The sequence below is a fragment of the Hypanus sabinus genome, chromosome 2 (assembly GCF_030144855.1).
Source record: "Hypanus sabinus isolate sHypSab1 chromosome 2, sHypSab1.hap1, whole genome shotgun sequence".
Taxonomy (NCBI): Eukaryota; Metazoa; Chordata; class Chondrichthyes; order Myliobatiformes; family Dasyatidae; genus Hypanus; species Hypanus sabinus.
In genome coordinates, this window is record NC_082707.1 from 55561753 (window position 1) to 55585574 (window position 23822).

At 37.3% G+C, this 23822-nt stretch overlaps 1 protein-coding gene across 10 annotated transcripts in view; it reads right to left on the reverse strand.

Annotated features, from left to right (window-relative positions):
• The window catches only part of LOC132378911 (coiled-coil domain-containing protein 150-like), a 148858-nt gene that overhangs the window by 95232 nt on the left and 29804 nt on the right, over positions 1–23822 (reverse strand). For 8 of the 10 annotated variants that reach the window (XM_059946269.1, XM_059946241.1, XM_059946263.1 and 5 more), the window contains 7 exons: positions 15584–15713; positions 11693–11736; positions 11522–11614; positions 11299–11406; positions 8524–8648; positions 4873–5050; positions 2837–2905 (listed from right to left, as the gene is read on the reverse strand). In XM_059946269.1, the coding sequence (XP_059802252.1) occupies positions 2837–2905; positions 4873–5050; positions 8524–8648; positions 11299–11406; positions 11522–11614; positions 11693–11736; positions 15584–15713 (747 nt within the window). The remainder of the gene's footprint in view (positions 1–2836; positions 2906–4872; positions 5051–8523; positions 8649–11298; positions 11407–11521; positions 11615–11692; positions 11737–15583; positions 15714–23822) is intronic. The other 2 variants (XM_059946252.1, XM_059946280.1) reach the window with 2 other exon arrangements.

The following is a 23822-nucleotide window of genomic DNA, read 5'->3' on the forward strand; positions in this document are numbered from 1 at the left end:
AAGTGCAAAAGAGAGGTGAGACCACTAGAAAACGATGTTGGAGAGATAATAATGGGGGACAACAAAATAAGTATTTTGCATCATTCTTCATGTGGAAGACACTAGCAGTATGGTGGAAGTTCCAGGTGTCAGGGGTCATGAAGTATGTAAAGTTATCATAACTAGAGAGAAGGCTCTTCAAAAACTGAAAGGTCTGAAGATAGACATGTCAGATGGTGTACACCCCAGGGTTCTGAAAGATGTGGCTGAAGAGATTGTGGTGCCATTAGTAATGATCTTTCAAGAATCACTAGATTCTGGAATGGACTGGAAAATTGCAACTGTCACTCCACTCTTCAAGAAGGGAGAGGGGCAGAAGAAAGTAAACTACAGGCCATTTAGTCTCACCTCAGTAGTTGGGAAGATGTTGGAGTCAATTATTAAAGATGAGGTCTCAGGCTGCTTGGAGGCACATTATAAAATAGGCCATAGTCAGCATGGGTTTCCTCAAGGGAAAATCTTACCTGACAAATCTATTGGCAGCCTTTGAAGAAGTAATAAGCAGGATAGACAAGGGAGAATCAGTTGATGTTGTGTACTTGGATTTTCAGAAGGCCGTTGATATGGTGCCACACCATGAGGCTGCTTAATAAGCTTTGAGGTCATGGTGTTAAAGGAAAGATTCTAACATGGATAAAACAGTGGCTGATTGACAGGAATAAAGGGTCTAACCTCACTTATTGCTCACACCTTTCATACAAATGCAGTCTCTTTCTCAGTTACACATGTAAATTAATTTATTCTGTGTTTAGACCTCATGCAGACTTCTGACACCATGTTATAATTGTTCTTAATAAAGACAAAGTTGGAGTGTGTTTACACTGGAACATTTTACTATTTGAACCCCTGTTCAACACTGAGCACATAGGACCAGGTCACCGTCAAAGCTTCTGTTTCCAGGTGAACCACCGGAATTGCCCCTTGGGAACTGAAGTTCTTTATTATGCACACATATTATAACAGATATTTGCTCATGACTGTACAAAGCTGAATTCTATTTGCATCTTCTCAGAAAATGAAACAGCCCATGCCTGTATATAGCAACATCCAGATTATATTCAGGCATGGCTTAAGGTAGCAAGCAATATTCGTACCAAAAATGTGACAGAATCTAACCACCTACTCCAGAATTCAGTGTCATTAGTATTGCTAAATCCCTCATCATCAATAACGTAGGGGACACCATTAACTAGAAACACAAGAGGATTAGCTACTTAAATACAACAGCTACAATATCAGGTCAAAAGCTGGGATATTGTGAAGAGTGACTTGGAAGGTCTTCTATAGGGCACATGATGAAATAATCTCAATTTATATGGATATGGAGAAATGGAATGCCAATAACTTCATTAATAGCATCCTATTAAAGTTGCCAGCTTGACAGACACACCATTAACTAGTCTAAATATTGAATCCCTCCGCCACAGTGCACAGTAGCTATAGTGTGTACCATCTGTAAAATGCACTGCAGTTACACACCAAGGCTACTCTGACACAATGTCCCAAATCTACAATCTCTACCATGAAGGAAGCTTGACAGAAAGTGTGTGGGTGCCTGTAGATCCCTTCTAAGTTACACACATACTACCATGAAATATATCATAGTTCCTTCACAATTGGAGGAGTCTAAACCCAGATCTAAACCAGGCTCTGAAGATCAACTAAGGTTGGCAATAAATGCTGGCCTTGTCCAGATCCCAAAATTTTATATTAAGTATCAAGAAATTATTTTTAACTGACTAAAGTACTACTACAAAGTTTGAATCATATTTTCTGAATGTCCCTTGAAAGTATGAAGCAACAAACTTCAAGTATTCTGGAAAGTAAGATCCCACCCACCCTGGACACTCCGTCTCCTCCCCCTCCCATTAAATAAGATCCCACCCACCCTGGACACTCTCTCTCCTCCCATTAAATAAGATCCCTCCCACCTTAGATACTCCCACTCCTCCCCCCTCCCACTACGCAGAAGATACAAAAGCTGAATGTGCATACTACCAGGCTCAAGGACAGTTTCTATCTTGCTGTTTTAAGACTATTGAATAATCCCTTAATACAATAAGATTGTGAGGACAAGATGCTCCCTAGACCTCACAACCTACCACATTCTGGCTACTAGACAGGTATATGGAGGAATTTAAGGTGAGGGGATATATGGGAGGCAGGGTTTAAGGGTCAGCACAACATTGTGGGCCGAAGGGCCTGCACTGTGCTGTACTATTCTATGTTCTATGTTGTCCCTTATTATCTACCTGTACTGCGTGTTATCTGTAATCAAAACATTTCATTCTGTATTCTGTTATTGCTTTACCTTGCAATTTTGTAACAAAATGATCTTATGGATGGTGAGCAAGATTTTTTTCCTCTACCTTGAAGCATTTGACGATGATACCAACATTTACCAACATAAATTGTAAATTGTTGCTGATGCACATGAATGGACATCTTGACAAATTCCAGTAGTTCAAAAAAACTTGCCCCACGATACAGCTCTCCCTCAAGCTTTCAACCAACATATTACAGAATAATTGGAACCACTAATATGGCAACCTTGACAACCATTCATTCACTTGATCTTGCCACTGACCGCTTCACTAGCAATGACTACAACCTTCTCACATGTACTCTGTTCCGTGGATAATCCAAGCTAGTTTCTTATACCTCAATTTCCCTTTCTCAATTATTCTCCTGGGCCTAATGCAGAAAACTTGCAATGGCCTCTGCACAACACCAACTTCTAGATTAGTGCATCGAAAGATGTACAAGACTGACACCAAGTAATCTATTGATACTGTACCTGGTTCTCTGTAACTTGTTTCTCAAGTATGTTCTTCTCCTTTGTAATATTATCAATTATGCAATTTGCCTAGCAAGAAATCAAACAAATATTGATTTTGGCACACTGCAACAGAGGATAGGCCATATTTAAATAAAGATAATGCATGAATGATCTATAAAGCAAAGACTCATTTACAAATTATAAATTTACCAATAGATGCCATTTGATTTACATTACTTATCCATACTTTTTCATTTGCCTTCTTGACATGAAATGGTAATTTTGACAGTATCGTCTTATCTGGCATAGAAAATTGGATAGTTAACTAGTCTCAGAAAAACCCGAGCATTTTAATTTGGTCATAATATTTTGTGTTTTGGGAAGGGAAGTAAGTATGAGGGTTATATGCCATGAAATCTTATTTTCATAGATTCTGCAATTTTTCTTTGAAGTTTCCTGTTCTGCGAACCTGAACATTAAGGCCTGGCTGCTGGCCAAACAAGAAAAAATAATCAAGGGAAGGTAACTACCTCAGGGCTGGTGGGTTTATTACATGTAGGTGTAAGGATCAGCAGGTGGGTAAAGCTAAATGTAATCATAGAGGAAGAAAAGACTAAATGGGACAAAATTAGGGAAACACTGTGGGGAGGGGACAAATCAGAGATTAACAGACTAGCAGAGAAGTGGGAGTAGCAGAGAATAGAGGGAAAATACTGATTCAATAATTTGCAGGGTAGGGAATTGGGAAGACAAAGCAGAGGGAGTTTTGTGAAGGTGAGGGCAGAGCAAAGGGATGTATTTTTGGAAACTTATTGGGATTATGAGGAACTACGCCCACTCCACTTAGCCTACAAGGTGAGTTTTAAAATGTACTTGTACCTCCTTTATCTGTTGGATTTTTCAATGTTTGGGAAACCAGGGGAATTCTAGTTAAAATACCTATTTTATTAGAGACATTGAAATTTAAAGCTTTCAATGACTGACACACCTCCTAGGATTGGATTGGCTCCCCACCCTATGTCATTCTGCTAAAATTAAAAATTGTTGAGTTCAAGTCAAGATAGGTTTATACTTCATATTATTCAGAAGACCAAAACTTGCCTATTTAGAGGAGTAAAATCTCAATTGCTTACACTTTAACAAAACAATTATATTTTTGGGGTGGCAGGCTGTTACAAGCTGGATGTTTCTAGTCCCTTAGCTATTTACAACATATATTAATGGCTTTAATGAAAAGTGAGAATGTAACATGTCCAGGTTTTCTGATAATATGAAGGTACATTGGAGTTTCAGCAAGAGCAGAATACAAAGAGACTTCAGGTGACAGGTTGAATGTAAAATAAGGCAGAAATGGAATATAATTTGTGAAAATGTACAGGAAGAAAACAGAAAAATAAAACTTATTTTGGAGAGAAATGCTTAAGTTTAGGGTACAGAGGGATCTTGATGTTACAGTTCATGAGACATAGTAAGTGATAATTAAGAAAGCAACTAGTATATTAGTCTTCTCTGCAAAGGGGTTGGAGTACAAAAGGAATATTTACTATGATTGTTCAGCTTTGTTGAGACTTCATTTGAAATATAATGTTTGCTGTTGAAATTGTTTATAAAGAAGGAAATAATTCCCTTGGACTCACTATATTAATTTCTCAAATGAAGAGGCTCAGTAAAGTTTTTAGAAATATTGACCCAAAGTAACTAGAATTTAAAACAAGAAGATTTTATCTCACTGTACATACATAATTCTGAGAGGGATTATCTGAGTACTTCCTGTTACCTCTAGTCTATGGATAATTGAGATGATGAGAAATTTCTTTTTTCCAAAGCATGTAAATCTTTGGAACTCTCCACTTCAAAGTTATAGATGCTCAGTCAGTGGATATAGTCAAAAGCCTATGAATATTCAAAAAACTATGGAGTTTGATCTTCTTGAAGAGCAGAGTAGGCTCACGGTGTCTTTTTGCATCTTGGCAAATTATAACATCTCTATTAACAACATTTACCACTGTAAGGACTTGTTTCTCCCTTTTCTGCTCTTGACTTCTGTTTTATACCTGGTCCATTTGGGCTTCTTTTTCTTGTTTAATGCATTCACATTCTTTAACTGAAGTCTTTACGTTCTCTTTCAGGTTAACAATTTCAGACTCAAGAACCTTCTGTTGTGTTATTGTCTTTTTCTGCACAGTTTCAAATTTCTGCTGTATCTTGTTATACTCCACTCTTAGAACTTCTCTATGTTGGAATAAAAAAAGAAATACAAAAGATCATAATATATAGATAAATAATAAAACTGCATTGCTTTAAATTCTACTGGTGGATTTATTGTAGCATGCTAACAGACAAAGTAAAGCATCCCTCAACTACAGCTACTACATCAACAAATAAATCTGTGCTCCTTAGCAGTTGAATTCAAGGTATTGCTCACAAAATGTCATACCCTAGTATTTCCCATTATTGCCAGATTGCCTCTGTGTGCTCCAACACCTCTAGCCAAGATGTATTGGATTCTTCCAATGTCATCCCTAATTAATGCCATTACTTTCTCCCTTGGCAAAAAGTTTGTTTGAATATTCAAAGGTATCTGATCAGCTGAAACAACTCTTAGGCTACGTCCACACTGCACTGGATAAATCCGTAACCGATGCTTTTTCTCTTCATTTTTACCCTCCGTCCACACTAAAATGGCGTTTTCGTCCCCCGAAACCAGAGCTTTTCAGAAATGCTCTCTAAAGTGTGTAATTTTGAAAGCACCAGATTGGCTGGAACAGTGTGGACGGGGTAACCGGAGAAATCTGAAAACACTGTCAGACAGCAGCGCGCTATTTTATTGTTTTCTTGAACGCAACCTAACAATTTCAGAATAGACGGCAACGAGACTGACGCGAGAAGAGTTCAAAATGTACTCATCAAATACTTTGACTCATAACTTACTGAATAAATAAGTATTCTCACTTTGCCCTGTTTTCTGTCCTTGCTTGTATGAAGGTGGTTTACCTATTCTGCAGGTACTTCTCTGACAATAGATATGTAACAGCCTAATGTAACATTGTATGGAAATACAAGATAACGCTGATGCAGACATGTTTTATGCATTTAACAAGGTGCTTTATTAATGCAACAGAGTTAGTTTTTCAATGTTCGTCATCAGCAGGGTCAATCTGTCCATGAACTCCCTGTTGGTTGCCTCCGTATGCTCAGTATTTGTTTTTTTTTTACTTTTAAGTTCTCCTGTGCGAGACCCAACAGCTGTCCGTCATTTTAAGCTTTTCTAGTCTGTAACAAAATAAACACGCACTTTCACAGCGAGATTCGACACCAAACATGTCGCTTGCTTTCGGTAGATGTGTCCTGTGCATGCACAGTAGCAGGAGATTCACCAAAATCTCCGTTTCAATGTTCAATATTTTTAAAAACGCACAGTGTAGATGCCTATCATTTTTATGCGAAACCGGCATTTTCAAAATTATCCAGGCTAGTGTGGATGTAGCCTTATTGTAAATATGCAATTCCATAAAGTTGCTTGTCTACATCCAAAGTATTGAAGTAAAATATGTAATTACAACAACATTTAATCATTTCTAGTTATCTCTCTGCTTAAAGAGTATAAAACCTCAATACACTTTAAGTTCAGTAAAATTCTCCAGAAATGCTAACAATTTCTGCCTCCAGCAGATGCTGCTTGAACCATTAAGTTCCTCCAGTGGATTGTGTGTTGTTTCATACTTCCACCACCTTTGGTCAAAAATATTTCCCATCTTCTCTTCTAAAAGCTTCAGATTTGGTTGGCAGGTCGTGTCCCTGTGTTCTCAATGCCCACCACTGGAAAAAGTGGTTTTGTAATTCTTTCTCATCTTTGGGGGCTCAGGAACAGCACAGCATTGTGAATTTTTATTACACTCATTTCTAGCATTTTGTATCTCTGCAGTTAAAAACAATCAGATCCTGAAGATGTATATTTTAATCATTTTGCTATTAATGTATTCTTGCATATATTGACCATACATACCACCATCCCTCTTACCTATAATCCATACTTAATAAACTAAAATAGATCCTATGTATTCAATGCTCGTAATCTTAAAATTCCCCACATGACCACCACCTCTTTTTATCTCAACTTTTATCAACCCCGTAACTCTCCAATATATCTGAAGTTCTCCAGTGTCTGTCCCCTTGAGAATCTCAGAACTTAATCCCTCCATCTTTGTCAGCAATGCTTTCAGATACCAAGGCTGAGCCATCAGAATTTCTTTATCTTTCCTTTATTCCTATATAGTTTTCTTAATTTCCATTCTTTTGAAAATATATTTGATCATTGATCCTAAAATCATCTTTCAAAGCTTAGTAAGAAATTGTGCTCCATAATTATCCTTTAAAGAGCCTTATGACATTACGTATCAGTGAATAAACTATAGAAATTTAATTTGCTGTTGGTGCTGATCTACTTTCCTAGAACGTCATACATATATATTTCCTTCAGCACATTCTATAAAGATCATATCACTATTTCTTTATCTTTATTTGCTAATTTCCATGCCTAGTTTTTAAAAGCCTGTTATTCAAAACTATCATTATCATTCTAAATAACTTTTAAAACATTATGTTAAACTTGATATCACTTGTAAGTTTAATTTTATATTTCTTTTGTATTCTTTTGCTGTTCTGTATCATTCTTAATTCCCTGGATTTACAATTTTTCTTGCACTTTAAAATGTATTTCATTGAATTTTGTTTTCTCATCTTATTTTGACTGGTACAGATATTATGTAAGCAGAACTTCTGAATACAGCAATTCAGATTAAGATCATGATATACCTGTGTTAGGTACCCCTAGAGTTCATATTTTCAGTGGACACTGTTTGTGCTGCTAACGAGAGAGAAAGAAGAAGAGGGGGGAGGCCTCCTGCTGCAGATGCTGATAATGAGAGAGAGAGAGATTTGGTATTATGGCTTCTTCGATAATTGTTTACTTTACTTCCAAGGACTTTGCCCACTTGTGTGAATCCCTGCTGACACAGCAAGGCGGTGCCAGGTGATAGACATGGACATATACAGTTGATGGATGACTGGTACCCCGGCAGGGGAGATAAAAGTAGGTCTGCTCAGACACAGGCATACATGACACGGGACACTGAATGAGCACTATGCACCCACAGGAAGGTGGGGGCTTGGAGGATCAATTTGCGGGAATCAATCAAAGGCTCACAGTGTGTGAAGGCAGACCAGTGGGGGCTTGTGTGTGTGTGCATCCTCGCCTCGGTGACAGGCTCATCACTGAAGAACAGTCTGGCCGGGAACGCAGTCGGTGACCACAACAGCACAACAGAACAAGCAGACAACAGAAGGTTTGCATGCTGCAACTGCTTCTCTCTCTCTCCCTCCCTCCCCCTCCCTCTCTCCAAAAGTACCACAGCAACTACCTTGACTTAAACTGAACTGAACTCTGCACCATCATAAGACTATTCATTTACCCCTAGACTTCGATAGAGCTTGGTTTTGATTCCTATTTCCACATTTCTGTATATATCATTGCTAACCGGTTTTATATGTACAAACGTGTATATTTGCATTTTAGTGTACTGTAGTACTTAGCTTACTAATAAACACTTTTAGTTACAGTACCACCAGACTCCGACGTATCATTCCATTTCTGCTGGTTTGGTAACCCAGTCACGGGGTACGTATCAGACTAATTTGCTACTCACAGCTCTTTTTTTAATTCTTGTTTTTCATTCAATGCACACTGTAGATTAGCTGAAATATGTGCTCTGGCTGCATCCAGTAAAAGTTCCTGCTCATGCAACTTTTCCTCCATTCTTTCTTGTTCATCCTTTTATAAGAAGAAACAAAGAAAATGTACTGATTGGTAACACGACAATTTAAATTGGTTGAATCATAATATTCAACAATACTAGATTTGATTATAATAGAGAAAAGAACAGAAAGCAGAATGTTTACATACTAATCAAGTTTTCATTTTACAAATAATTTACATAAGTATAGTCAAATTCAGAAATATATAAAATCTTGTGGTAAATCTAAACACAGATCAAACTAAAAATATTTCAGTCCTGTATGAGCCCTCTGCAGTTTTCATGAGGTCAACACACTTACCTTCCATACATCCATACTCCATGATATAGGTTGGCAGGACCACACCATTCATTCTGCCCTTACCTGTCTGATTGTGGACAGATCAACGCTATAAATTAACCAATGACTTTTGCTACTTTTGCTTCATCACTTCTTAAATCCCATGAGCATAATAGGACCACACCTGTTAAGCAATGAAACACTGTCCTTTGCAATATTGTCCTTAGATTTCACCTATGTTAATAGTTGATTCTATTTTTCTTGACTTATACACAACTAGGAGATTGGATGCATGTTTGTTCAACATTATTGGATGAGTTATATTTTCTCTGACTAAATATTAGGAGTATAACAATTTTTTTTGTCCTATAAAACAACTATGTAGCCTCATGATCTTGTTAACCCTTTGTTCTTCATTGTAAACTGAACTAAATTGATTTACAACACAGGTTTGCTTTGGCTGCCTACTTCCTCCTTTATGACAATTACTTGGCTCCATTCATAACAATGTCATCACCAAACATGATTACCCTAATACACTACAATAACTGAGACCTGTGCTTTCAGCACTTATGCCCTACATCTGGATCATTCTCCTCTGTAACGTCTCAACACACTTTAAAATTTTTATCATAAACACAAGAGATTCTGCAGATCCTAGAAATTTTGAACAACACATACAAAATACTGGAGGAACTCAGCAAGTCAGGCACATCAATGGAGAGAAATTTGTCATTTCAGGATGATCCCTTCACCAGGTCTGGAAAGAAGCCATAACTCAGAATAAAGTAGTGGGGAAGGGGAAGGAGTACAAGCTGGCAGGTGATTGGTGAGGTGAGCTGGAGGGGGGGGGGGGGGTGTGAGTATGAAGTAAGAACTGGGAAGTGACTGTTGGAAGAGGTAAGGGGCTGAAGAAGAAGGAATCTACAGGAGCGGACAGAGTACAGTGGAAGAAAGGGAAAGACAAGGGGAAACAGAGAGGTGAAGAACAGGAGAGGAGAAGAGAAGGGGTGAGAGGGTAACTAGAATAGGGAATGGAAGGGAGAGAGGGAGTAATTACCAAAAGTTAGAGACATCAATGCTCACGCCATCAGGTTGGAGGCCAACCATATGGAATATGGGATGTTGTTCCTCCAACCTGAGTTTAGCCTCAAGGTGACATTAGAGGAGTCCATGGACAGACATGTCAGAATGGGAATGGGAAGTCAATTGAAATGGGTACTACTAGGAGATCCTGTCTTTTGTGGTGAACAAAGTGAAAGTGCTCAACTTCCTCTTCCCCTTCCCCACCTTCTTATTCTGGCTTCTGCCGCCGTACTTTTCTGTCCTGATGAAGGGTCTTGGCCTGAAACATCAGCTGTTTATATCCTCCATAGATGCTACTTGATATGGCAAGTTCTTCCAGTATTTTGTATGTTGCCCAAATGTTCCATCAAATGTACAAGTTGCTATGCTATCGTAAATACTCATAAAGTCCTGTACTTCATCCCCTTCCTTAAAACTCGAATGACTAAAACTAACATAAGAACAAAAGAAACCTGAATGATATTCATTAAACCCAATCTATATTATATACATATACCTCCTGTACCTTATAAAGTGACCACTGAGTGTATGATCATGATCTTCTACTGCTGTAGCTCATTTACTTCAAGGTTCAATAAGCTGTACATTCAGAAATGCTATTCTGTGCACCACTATTATAATGCATGGTTATTTGAATTACTGTCACCTTTCTGCCAGCTTGAACCAGTTTGGCCATTCCCTTCTGACTGTTCTCAATAACAAGGCTTTTCTGCCCTCAGAACTGCCACTCACCGGATGTTTCTTGTTTTCACGCCATTGTCCGTAAACTCTAGAGAATGTTGTGCATGAAAATCCCAGGAGATCAGCAGTTTCTGAGATACTTAAAACCACCAACAATCATACCACAGTCAGTCACTAAGATCACATTTCTTCCTCATTCTGATGTTTGTTCTTAACACCAAATGAACCTCTTGACCATGTCTGCATGCTTTTCTGCATTGAGTTACTGTCACTTGACTGGTTAATTGCTGTAGAGTTTTGCATTAACACGTCAGCATGTAGGTGTACCTAATAAAGTGGCCATTGAATGGATATTGCTATTAAATTTTGTATTTTATGTCTAAATTATTGTAAAAAGTCTTAAGGTGTCTTATCACATTATGAAAACTTGTATACCCTACTTTTACTGGAAGTACATTTGTCTATATAACAGTTCGCCTCTTCAAGAATTTTTATTCTATTGTACTTTTCAAATTTTAGATTAAAATATTTCTTATAATAGATGAACAAATTTAAAGAAGAAAGTCATCACAGAGGAGTAATGATACAACAGTAAAATCTCTGCTTCTACAATCTCTAACCTTTAAATATGACTGATGCTCTCTTAAAAGCTTAGCATTCTCCACAGATAAAGAGCGCAGAGTGCCACTCAGTTCAGTACACTGTGCATCTAGTTGGTCATTTAGAGTCTGTGATAATAAACATAAAATGCTATTACAGACCAATTCATTTCAAATGTACTTAATGTACTTAAAACACAGATGTGGGAAACAAAAGTATATCCTTGATGAAAGCCATTCTAACCTGTAATTTCTGTACTACATCCTTCAATGATGCAATCTCACTTTGAAGATTGACATTCTCTTCCTGTTGATTCTTCAACATTAGTTGCATTTTCTGAAGGGATACATGTAAATCAGAATTCTGACTGAGACAACATTACAAACAAATGTATAATGTTTTTTGAAAACTTACCTTGCCTTCATCTGTCAACTGGGAAATAATGGATTCCTTAGCATCTAGAAATTATTAGAGAAAGACTATACTATACAAAGATATATTAAAAGATTGATATTTTGACTGAGCAATTTAAGAGCAATGCGACCATAACTAGTCATTTTTGAAAATTCACACCCTAAGACACTACTTAGTTAAAATGGCACAGTGTTTGGAGAACAATCCAAAAACAGTTGCTTCACATTGTTGACATAGAACATAAAAATTTTACAGGCCCTTCAGCCCACAATGTTGAGCCAACCATGTAACCTATACCAAAGACTGCCTAGAATTTCCCTAGCACATAGCCCTCTATTTTTCTAAGCTCCATGTACCCACCTAAGAGGCTCTTAAAAGACTCTATTGTATCCACTTCCACTACTGCCACTGGCAGTGCATTCCATGCACCCACTGCTCTCTGTGTGGAAAAACTTAACCCTGACATCCCCACGGTACCTATTTCCAAGCACCTTAAAACTATGCCTCCTCGTATTAGCCATTTCAGCCCTGGGAAGAAACACCTCTGGCTATTGCCCCTCATCATCTTATACACCTGTATCAGGTCACCTCTCATCCTCCATCGCTCCAAGGAGAAAAGGACGTTCACTCAACCTATTCTCATAAGATACGCCCTCCAATCCAGGCAACATCCTTGTAAATCTCCTCTATACTCTATAGTATCCACATCTTTCCTGTACTGAGTTGACCAGAACTGAACACAATACTTCAAGTGGGGTCTCACTAAGGTCTTATATAGCCATAACATTACCTCACTGCTCTTAAACTTAATCCCACCGTTGATTCCAACCCCAACGCACCATATGCCTTAACAACATTGTCAACCTGCGCAGCAGCTTTGAGTGTCCATCAACCCCTCAGACCCACCACATTGCCAAGAATCTTACCATTTATATTATATTCTGTCTTCAAATCTGACCTGCTGAAATGAATCACTTCACACTCATCTGCCACTTCTCAGCCCAGTTCTGCATCCTATCAATGTCCCACTGTAACCTCTGACAACCCTCCGGAGTATCCACAACATCACCAACCTTTATGTCATCAGCAAACCATCCTTCAACTTCTTCATCCAGGTCATTTATAAAAATCTAAGCGTGGTGGAGGTGGATACAATAGGGTCTTTTAAGAGACATTTGGAAAGGTGCACAGAGCTTACAAAATAGAAGGCTATGGGTAACCCTAGTAATTTCTAAAGTGGTGACATGTTCAGCACAACTTTGTGTGCCGAAAGGCCTGTATTGTGCTGCAGGTTTTCTATGTTTCTAAGAAATTTAACCAACGTCATTCTGGCAGCTCCGCTTAGGATGGGTAAAACATCCAAAATTCACCTCTTGATTGCTGTTAGACTAAAAACAACTCTAATCGGATTTAGATGACAATTGCAACTTCAACATGTTGTTCTTTAATATGGTACCATACATCATATTGTCACTACTGTCACCCATATCTACAGTAATCATAAATGGAATTCATGTGCAGTACACATAAATCCTGAGATGTTTGCAAGATAAAGGTTTTGGTGAATAAAGTTAGATATAATGGATATTATTTAGATTTATATTCTAATTATTCAACTGAGCTTTCAGGAGCAAAGGGAATTCATAGTGGTGAAATATGTTAAAGTATAAACCTACTTAAATAATGCACTTAATGTACTGAAGTCCCCTAAAGCAGTTTGCAGAAAGATACTCCAGCCAAGGAGCATAAATGCTGAAAACGGGGATGTGATGCATTTTCATTAATATAAGGCACAAAGGAAGTCAGTGCCTTCTGGATGAAAGAGAGAGAAAGGTGAAGGAAAGAGAGAAGGGGGGGAGAGAGAGAGAGAGAGAGAGAGAGAGAGAGAGAGGAAGGAAGAGAGGGGGAGGGGAAGAGGTGGATGGGGAAGGGGTGAGAGGGGGAAGGGGAGAGAGGGGAGAAGGGATGAGGGGGAAAAGGGGTGAGGGGGAGGGAGGGGGAGGGAGGGGGAAGGGGAGAGAGGGGGAGGGGAGAGAGGGGGAGGGGAGAGAGGGGGAGGGGAGAGAGGGGGAGGGGGAGAGAGGGGGAGGGGAGAGAGGGGAAGGGGAGGGGGAAAGAGAGGGGGGAGAGGGGGAGAAGGGGAGGGGACAGGGGGAGAAAGGAAGAGGGGAGGGGAAGAGGGAGAGGGGGAAGAGACGGGGAAGGGGAGAAGGGGGAAGGGGAGAAGGGGGAAGGGGAGAAGGGGGAAGGGGAGGGGAAGGGGGAGAGGGGGAGGGGAGAGAGAGGGAAGGGGATGGGAGGATAGAGAGAGATAGAGATTATCTGCCAATAATCAACAAAAACAAACAGAATATAAGGGTAGTGGCCCTCTTCCACTGCTACCTAGACCTACTTGATTATATTTTTCTCAGTTCTGTTGAAGGATCCCTGGCCTGAAACATTAAATGGTTTTTCTTCCCTCAGAATGAACAAAAGATGGTTTGAGCATGCTTTACTGATTATAAGAAAAATATGAATATACAGTAAATTTTTGTTTTTAATCTTATTTAAACAGTTGACATTTTTTTTCTGTTTTCTCGCATTCAAATGACTATGTTTGGTATTTTTCACATTAGTTTGTTCTTTGTGTAGGCAGGTCAAAAGTCTTGCCTGCAGTTCCTCTGCCAAGAGAGTGAATATGAAAAACCAGTTCTGTACAAATCCAAAATTCATAACTACAATATTCATCTTTACTTGTTAAATATGTTTGGAATGGGACTTCACACTGTATTTGTCTTAGTAGTGGATAATGAAGTAGGTTTTCAAAGCTTGCAGAGAGATTTAGGCCAGTTAGAAGAGTGGGCTGAATGATGGCAGATGGAGTTTAATGCTGATAAGTGTGAGGTGCTACACTTTGGTAGGAATAATCAAAATAGGACATACATGGTAAATGGTAGGGCATTGAGGAATGCAGTAGAATAGAGGGATCTAGGAGTAATGGTGCACAGTTCCCTGAAGGTGGAATCTCATGTGGATAGGGTGGTGAAGAAAGCTTTTGGTATGCTGGCCTTTATAAATCAGAGCACTAAGTATAGGAGTTGGGATGTCATGTTAAAATTGTACAAGGCATTGGTGAGACAAAATTTGGAGTATTGTGTACAGTTCTGGTCACCGAATTATAGGAAAGATGTCAGCAAAATAGAGAGAGTACAGAGAAGATTTACCAGAATGTTACCTGGGTTTCAGAACCGAAGTTACAGCGAAAAGTTGAACAAGTTAGGTCTTTATTCTTTGGAGCGTAGAAGGTTGAGGGGGGACTTGATAGAGGTATTTAAAATTATGAGAGGGATAGATAGAGTTGATGTGGATAGGCTTTTTCCATTGAGAGTAGGGGAGATTCAAACAAGAAGACATGAGTTGAGAGTTAAGGGACAAAAGTTTAGGGGGAACTTCTTTACTCAGAGAGTGGTAGCTGTATGGAATGAGCTTCCAGTTGAAGAGGTAGAGACAGGTTTGATTTTGTCATTTAAAAAAAAAAAATGGATAGGTATATGGACAGGAAAAGAATGGAGGGTTATGGGCTGAGTGCTGGTAGGAGGGACTAGATGAGAGTAAGCATTCGGCACAGACTAGAAGGGCCAAGATGGCCTGTTTCTGTGCTGTAATTGTTATATGGTTATATGGTTTTAGTGGGATTGATCTAAGGCTCATTTTATAAAAAAAAACTAGAAATATGCTATTTGAAGAAGTAAAACATTTTGCATGTCCATGGCCTTCTACAGTATGTTACAACCTATGGAAAATAGTTTTAAATTCCAGTTACTGTAATATAGACAGTCATGCAATCACATTTACATGACGCAACAATAGCATAAACTATGACACTTAAAGTACAACATCAGTTCTCAATACCTGATTCTGCTTTTAGCTGCTTTTCAATATTCTCCAAATCATTTGTTTTCTGCTGTTCTTGTTGCAGTCTCTTCTGAGCCAGCTGCTCATCATTTCTAAGTGCAAGGCTGTCCTGCTGCAGCAACTTGACCTGAGTGAGGATGCACTAAAATCAACAACCATATAAAGGCAGTCCCTGAGTTACAAATGTCCGACTTACGAACAACTCGTACTTACAAATGGCCTGCCATAAAGCCTATTATATTAAAAATTAGTCGGCTCAAGGAAGGAGAACGCCGTCTGCTATTTTAAGTCGGATCATGTTGCTGTTAGCACTGTGTTGAGAGTGTAACTTTGTATTTGGCTTAAATTTTTCTTAGCAAGATTCACCCTGACCACCCTTTTCTAGTCAGCACCGCCCCCACTTGTCCCATTTAATCTGTCTTAGTGCGGGTGGACTTTAGGACCAGGGGTAGCTCAGCACCTGCCGCCCGCGGCTGCTGCTGAATCTACAGAGTTTCCGTTCCACTGACTGAAAACAATCACGATTGAAAATAAAGTGGAAATAATAAAGTGATTGGAAAGAGGTGAAACACCATCAGTCATTGGAAAAGGATTAGGCTACAGCCAGTCAACGATCGGAACAATTTTGAAGGATAAAGTCCTAGAGCCCTGCTGGCAGCTGATGGGGTAACATCTTTTTGAACTTGTTCCTACCTTATCTAATCTTCTGTTTCCTACCAGTTTTTTGAAACTTTATTTGAAATCTTACTATTGTCTATTATGTCTTTAAGACTAAAGCCTCTGCAAAAGAGAAAGATGATGATTTTCCAACCACTTTGGAATCAATTGGAGATTTCCTTAAAAAGCAAAGAACAGAACTCTCCGAGGAAATTTCAGCATCTTAATGTTAAGTTGGGCACTATTCAGCAAACTCTAATCGAACATGAAAAGTGAATTAAGGAGAATAAAGAAACTTTGTTGATACTGGAAGCGGAGTTAGAAGATGTGAGTAAGCTCCACAAAAAATTATTATTATCTAATGAAAAATTAACAAAGAAGATTACAAACCTGGACAGCACAAGCAGAAGGAACAATCTACATATTCTGGGTCTTGAAGAATCAATTGAAGGTGCCCACCCCACGGAGTTCATTGCAGATTTTCTGAAGCAGCTATTCCCTGATTTATTGCCATCTATGCCTAAGTTGGAGTGCGCCCACCGGTCACTGGCCCCAAAACCAAAGACAGGAGAGCCACCTAGGTCGGTAATTTTATGTTTTCACAAATTTCATACCAAGGAGCTTTTAATCCATCATACCCATCAAGTAGGAATGGTCGATTATAATGGGAAGATGATCAGATTCGTGGAAGATTATACACCGGAGGTTATGGATGAACGTGCTAAATACCAAGAGGTCATGTCAATGCTTTATAATAAAGGGTTTAATCCCTCCCTTTGCTTCCCTGCACATCTTAGAATCTTTCTGAAAAATGGTGTGCAGAAATGGCTGGGATCGGTTGAACACGCACAGAAGTCTTTGAAAGCAGAAGATTAATTGCGTTATATCTCTTACAAGAGCAATTATCTTTTTAATGTTGGATAGAATAAGGTATTAATAAACCTAAGTTTTGACTGTTTATATATCTTGTTTTTTGATATTTTCTTTGCTATTTTTTACTACTTTATTCTTTTTTTTGGAGGTTTTTCTATACATTTTTTTTAATTGTTAAAATGAATCCTCTGATATTTTGGATTTTTGATCTAAGTTTTTTTTTGTTTTGGCTTGGTAGGAATATAATAACTTTGGAAGATTAGAGTTTTGCCAGAAGGATTTCTTTGGGTGGGTTGTCTTTAGGGTTTAGCATGCCGACTGTTCTTTGGCTAACTTTTTGGCTTTGGGGGGGGGAGGGGTTGGGGTCTCCTTTTTCTTTTTTCTCTGGAAGCTAGGTTGGGCTCCCATCCAAATTTTCTGTTTCAGTACCTTATTTTATGGTTCTTTCCCTGGTTCGAATAATTTATGGTCAGATCTTTTAACTCTTCTGTTAATTAGAATTTATAATAGATCAAAATATTAGTTTTAATGTGAAAGGGTTAAATCATCCTGTGAAATGGAATAAGATGTTTGGTTATATTAAAAAATTAAGGGCCCCCATTATTTTTCTACAAGAAACGCATGTATGTAGTTGTGACAATGCACACCTTTTTAAATCGGTGGAGGGATCTACAATTTCATTCCTCATTCAGAGCACAATCTCGCGAGGTCTCAGTTTTTATAGATAATACAATTTCTTTTGTTCAACATAAAGTTGTCTCTGACCCTAATGGGCAATTTGTCATCATGTCAGGGAAACTAGATAATAAATTAATTGTATTTGCTACTGTGTACACTCCCAATGTGGATGACCCAGGATTTTTTGAGCATTTCTTTTCATTCCTGCCAGATTTGAGTTTTTATTCTTTAGTGATGGGAGGAGATTTTAATTGTTGTCTAGACGCAGTATTAGATTGTTCTTCTCTTAAATCAGCCACACCTAATAAATCAGCTTTATTTATTCAATCCATTCTAACTAAGTTTGATATTGTTGATGTCTTGTGTTTCTTTTCACCTAGCAGAAAGGGAGTACAGTCAGCCCTCCTTATCCACGAATTCAACCGCGAATCGCGAAAACTCTTCCAGCACTTGTTGTTCGAGCATATACTGACTTTTATTGCTTGTCATTATTCCCTAAACAATTCAGTATAACAACTATTTTACATAGCATTTACATTGTATTAGGTATTATAAGTAATCTAGAGATGATTTAAAGTATACGGGAGGATGTGCATGGGTTATCATGGATCGGGATCGAAAAAAATCAGAAGTTCTCTTACTAAGTAAGTCGGAACAGGTACATCCAGTATTACTTACCGTCAGTTAGTCAAACGTTTGCATTTGTATATAGTATGTATTTTACCTTGCTATGCATATAAAACACTTAAGAATCTATGTTTCAGCGCTGGGCTCGGGAAGTTCCCAAGTTTGATCTAGTGACAGATCGCTATGGAGTGCACTCTCCACCTTGCCAGGTTGATGTGGAGGATCAAAAACCCAAAACCCTAAAACCCAATAACTAAACCACTGTGTTGCTTAGTAATAATTATAGCTTTCATTGGGGCACAGCCGTTCTCACTTTATCCTTTAAAATTGTTCTGATCATTGACTGACGTAGCCTAACACTTTTCCAATGACCAATGGCATTTCACCTTTTGCCAATCGCTTTATTATTTCCAATTTATTTTCGATCGTTATCGTGATTGTTTTCGTGAACAGAAACACTGTGGATTCATATCTCTGCCACTAGGTCCTAATGTCCACCGCACTGAGACAGGTTAAATAAGGTCTTGTGTTCCGCTGGGTCCTAAGATCCTTCGCATTGATACAGGTTGAATAAGGGACTTGAGCATCTGCGAATTTTGGTATTCACGAGGGGTCCCAGAACCAATCCCTCGCAGATAAGGAGGACCAACAGTAATTCATTTTTCTTTCATGTCCATCATTCCTATACCAGGACTGATTATTTTTTTATTGATAGTCAAATGATTCCATTAGTTCAATCCATTGACTATTCTCCTGTATTTCTATCTTTAAATCTTCCTGGTCTCACTCATAAGAACAGATCCTGGTGTTTTAATTTAACTTTGTTACCTGATAAGGACTTTCTAAATTTTCTGGAGAATCAAATTACTCTTTTTTTTTGAAGAAATTGCGTTGGAAGAGACCTATAGTCTTATCACTTGGGATGCTTTTAAGGCATATATTATAGGACAAATTATCTCCTATACTGCATATATTAAGAAAAAAGCTAATAAAGAGAGAACTGATTTAGTTAATCGATTAAAACAACTAGACCCAAAATATGCTTTAGCACCAGAACCTGAATTCTACAAAAGATGTATTGAAGTTAAAACTAAATATTATCTTCTTATAACATATCCAATTGAAAGCCAACTTTTAAAAGATAGAAGCCAGTTCTATATACATGGAGAAAAAACTGGTAAATTATTGGCTAATCAATTGAAGGCCTCTATAGCTAAACAGCAAATTAAAGAAATTTGCAAAACCAATGGTGATATGACAACTATTTTGAAATAAATGACACTTTTAGAGAATTTTATTCTAAATTGTAAAGTTCTGATTCCTGTTAAAGATAATATTGCAATGAACAATTTTAGACCAATTAAATATTCCAGGACTTTCAGTTGATAATCAAAAGCAGTTGGATCAACCTATTTCTCAGGAGGAAATCACTGAGGCTATACGTTCATTGCATTCTGGGAAATCTCCAGGACCTGACAGATTCTCTGGAGAATTTTATAAGGCTTTTTCTTCATTGCATATACCTTATTTATGTTCTACCCTTACTGATTCCTTCAAGGTGGGTAGGTTGCCACAGTCTTTTTATGAAGCTTGCATTTTGCTTATTCTTAAAAAGAATAAAAATCCCACTGAATGTTCATATAGACCAATCTCTTTACTCAATATTGATGCTAAAATCCTATCTAAAGTTTTGGCCTGTAGACTTGAAAATATTATACCCTCTATATCTGATGATCAGACAGGATTTATAAAAAATCGATATTCCCATTTTAATATACGGCGACTGTTAAATGCTATGCATTCTCCATCCAACGAAATGTGTGATTTCTCTGGATGCGGAGAAGGCTTTTGATCAAGTTGAATGGAATTACCTATTTAAAACCTTAGAAAAATTTAATTTGGGGCCCAATTTTATTCATTGGATTATTTACTTATCTCCCTCTGCTCGGGTCCTTACTAATTTTCAGATTTCCAAACCAATTAAGCTCCCATGTGGAACCAGACAAGGATGTCTGTTGAGTCCTTTGCTTTTTGATTTGGCATTAGAACCTTTAGCAATTGCCTTTCGAGAGTCTAAAGATATCACCGGTATCTTAAGGAAAGGTACTATTCATAAAGTCTTGCTTTATACTGATGACCTATTGCTTTTTATATCTAATGTTACAACTTCTTTACCCTCTATGTTTCTTTTACTGACTAATTTTAGTTAGCTTTCAGGATATAAATTGAATTTACTTAAGAGTGAATTGTTTACTTTAAATAATTTGATACCAACCAATATTAACCTTCCTTTTAAAATTGTAAGAAAACAACTTACATATTTGGGTGTAATGATCACTAAGAATTATAAAGATCGATTCAAAAAAATTTTCTAGCCTTAATGAATTATGTGAAAAAGACACTTTCTAATTGATCACCTCTCTCTTTATCATTGATTGGTTGAATCAATTCTATTAAAATGAATAATTTACCTATATTTATATACCTTTATCAAGCCGTACCTGTTTTTATTCCTGTCTTTTTTTGATTTTCTTTCTTCCTATATATGGAAGAACAGAAAACCCCGATTAAATAAAGCCCACCTTCAAAAAATTAAAAAGAATGGATGCCTTGCTCTACCCAATTTTAGGTTATATTATTGGGCAATTAACATACAAAATCTTACATTTTGATTATATTATATTAATCATGAGGATTGTCCAATATAGGTCTTTTTGGAAGCCAACTCTGTTACGAAATTTTCAATTATTTCTCTTCTTGGATCCTCTTTTCCTTTATCTTTTTATAAGTTAACTGACAGTTTGGTGGTTATACACACTTTGAGGATCTGGCTACAGTTTAGAAAATATTTCAGTTTATTGAGATTTTCCCCTTTCTAGTCCTATTTTTTCTAATTTTTTTAAACCATCTGTTTTTTAGAGAATGTGATAGATTAGGCATTAAACGATTTCAGAATCTGTTTGTTGGAGGGAATCTTTCTTCTTTTGAGCAGCTCTCAGTGAAATATAACTTATCAAATACCCACTTTTTTCAATATCTACAGATTAGAGATTTTTTAAGATCTAAACTACATATATTTTCTACCAGCCCGGATAAGAACATAATAGACGTGAGGAGGCCACCTCTGTCTGTATATGGAGTAGCACTAATTCTGTGCTGCTCTTAGTTTTCTCTCCCTCCCCCCAGCTTAAATTTTGAATTTAAAATTTTTAACTGCTGATTCTTGAAGGGGAGCAATATGTCTATGTCTACGAGAAGTGGGAAGAATCTGCATAAACTACTGACAAAGGTAATGGAAAAGGAAAGATGCCAAACGAAAGATCTGATGAAATGGCAGATGGGCTGAAGATATCATTCGTACACTGAAATCAATTCAAGATCAGAATAAGGCAATTAAAGATCAACTGGAAAAGAATAACAATGAAATGAAGTTATTTCTGGGAAAACTTAAAGATGTGGAAACTCAAATTACTAAACATGAAGAGGAATTGAAGTCAACTAAGCAAAAACTGTCTGAAACTACAACCCGCTTGGAAAAATATCGTAATAAGATTATTGATTTGGAAATTAGGCCTCGCCAAAACGACATATGAATCGTTGGATTGCAAGAAGGAGCTGAAAATGGAGACTTAACAGTTTACTTTGGTAAGCTTTTTCATGATCTATTTCTGACTATTTTATCACAGGCGGCCTGCTATTGAGAGCGCACAGGCTGTCCACTTCGGAATTTAAAGACTCAACCAGACCAAGATGTATTTTTGGTTTGTTTCCATCACTTTAAAATTAAAGATCAAATAATGCGACAGGCAAGAAAACAGAGTTTTCAGATTCAATGAGTCTGAGCTCCGTTTTTATGAAGATTATCTGAAAGAAGTAATGGAACAAAGAGCAAGATTGGCTTTAGCAATGAAACAAGCATATGATAAGAAATTATTTCGCTCTTTGAGTTACCCAGCAAGAATGAAAGTTTTTCCTCCTAATTCTTCCCCACGTACTTTCTTTGACCCAAAAGTCGCGCTGGATTTTGCCCAGACTATACCTGTCACCGCCACTGACGTTATTACTGAATGAACTATCTGAAAAGCTGTTTGATTATCTGTATATTACTCACATTTCAAATATTTCATTGACATTTGGATATATGGATATGGATATTTCATTGACAGATTAATAAAAGAAGAAAAGAAAACTTGCTCATTACTACATCCTTCTGGATTTTTTTTTGGAAAGAAAATTTACGGTTCATGTTTGACTGTTTAAATGGTTAATTACTATTTGACTGAGAAAAAAGGATAAAAGGATTTGTTCCTTTTATCTAATATTTAGTTTGATTTTTTTTTGTTGTTTCTTAAATTACTAACTGGTAGTTTTTTTTTCTACCAATAGGGTTTCTTTTTTATATATATCTGGGAGAGTTTAGTTACTACGATATTACTAATTACTAATTAATATTTTCATAAAATTAGTTTGGTTAAACATACTATTAACCTTTTTTATCTGTTTTATTATAGCGCCCTATAACCGAATTTAGTTTTCTTAGGGATTTAAAGCTAAACTTAAGATGGCGCTGGTTTTTCTCTCTAAGAGATTATATTATTTTGGTTCTTTTTCTGTTTAATACATGATGGAATGTAAACACTCTCCTTTGTCAAGACGATACTGTCTTTCTTGCAAGGTCATTTTATTTTTGTTTATGTACTGGCTTGGGGGAGGGAGAGACGAGACCGACAGAGTCGCATCTATCCTAGTTCGCTTGCCTTTTTATCGGGTTTTTGGGAGGGTGGGTGGGTTTAGAGTTAGGAGTTTTTTCCCATTGGGTGGTTCTGGAGCATGCATGTTTTCTATATGGCTGTATTCTTCATTATGGCCATCTTTGATAATCCCATATTGGTATGTGTTCTGCGCATGTATAAAGTAAATTGGAATAAAATTATAGTATGGCAGTTAAACAGGTTAATGTAATAAGTTGGAATGTACGTGGTTGGAATCATCCTATTAAATGAAAAAAGACTTTTAAAATTATTAATTGATTCCAAACTAATATGATTTTTGCTCAGGAGACGCATATCAAGGCAGGAGATCAAAATAGATGGTGGAATGGAATACAACTCCATGCTACTTCTCAGAGCAAAACTAAGGGTGTGTCTATCTTAATTAAATCTAATATATTTACTCAAGAGGATATTGAATCAGATTCTAATGGTAGATTTTTAATTGTTAAAGGAGTGATTTGTAATAGAAAGGTTGTTTTGGTTAATTTGTATGGTCCTAATTTAGATGATCCCTCTTTTTTTCAAAAAATATTTGCTTTACTGCCAGATTTAAACGAGTATATGTTGATGATTGGTGGGGATTTTAACTGTTGTTTAAATCCTATAATTGATAAGAGCTCAACTAATCA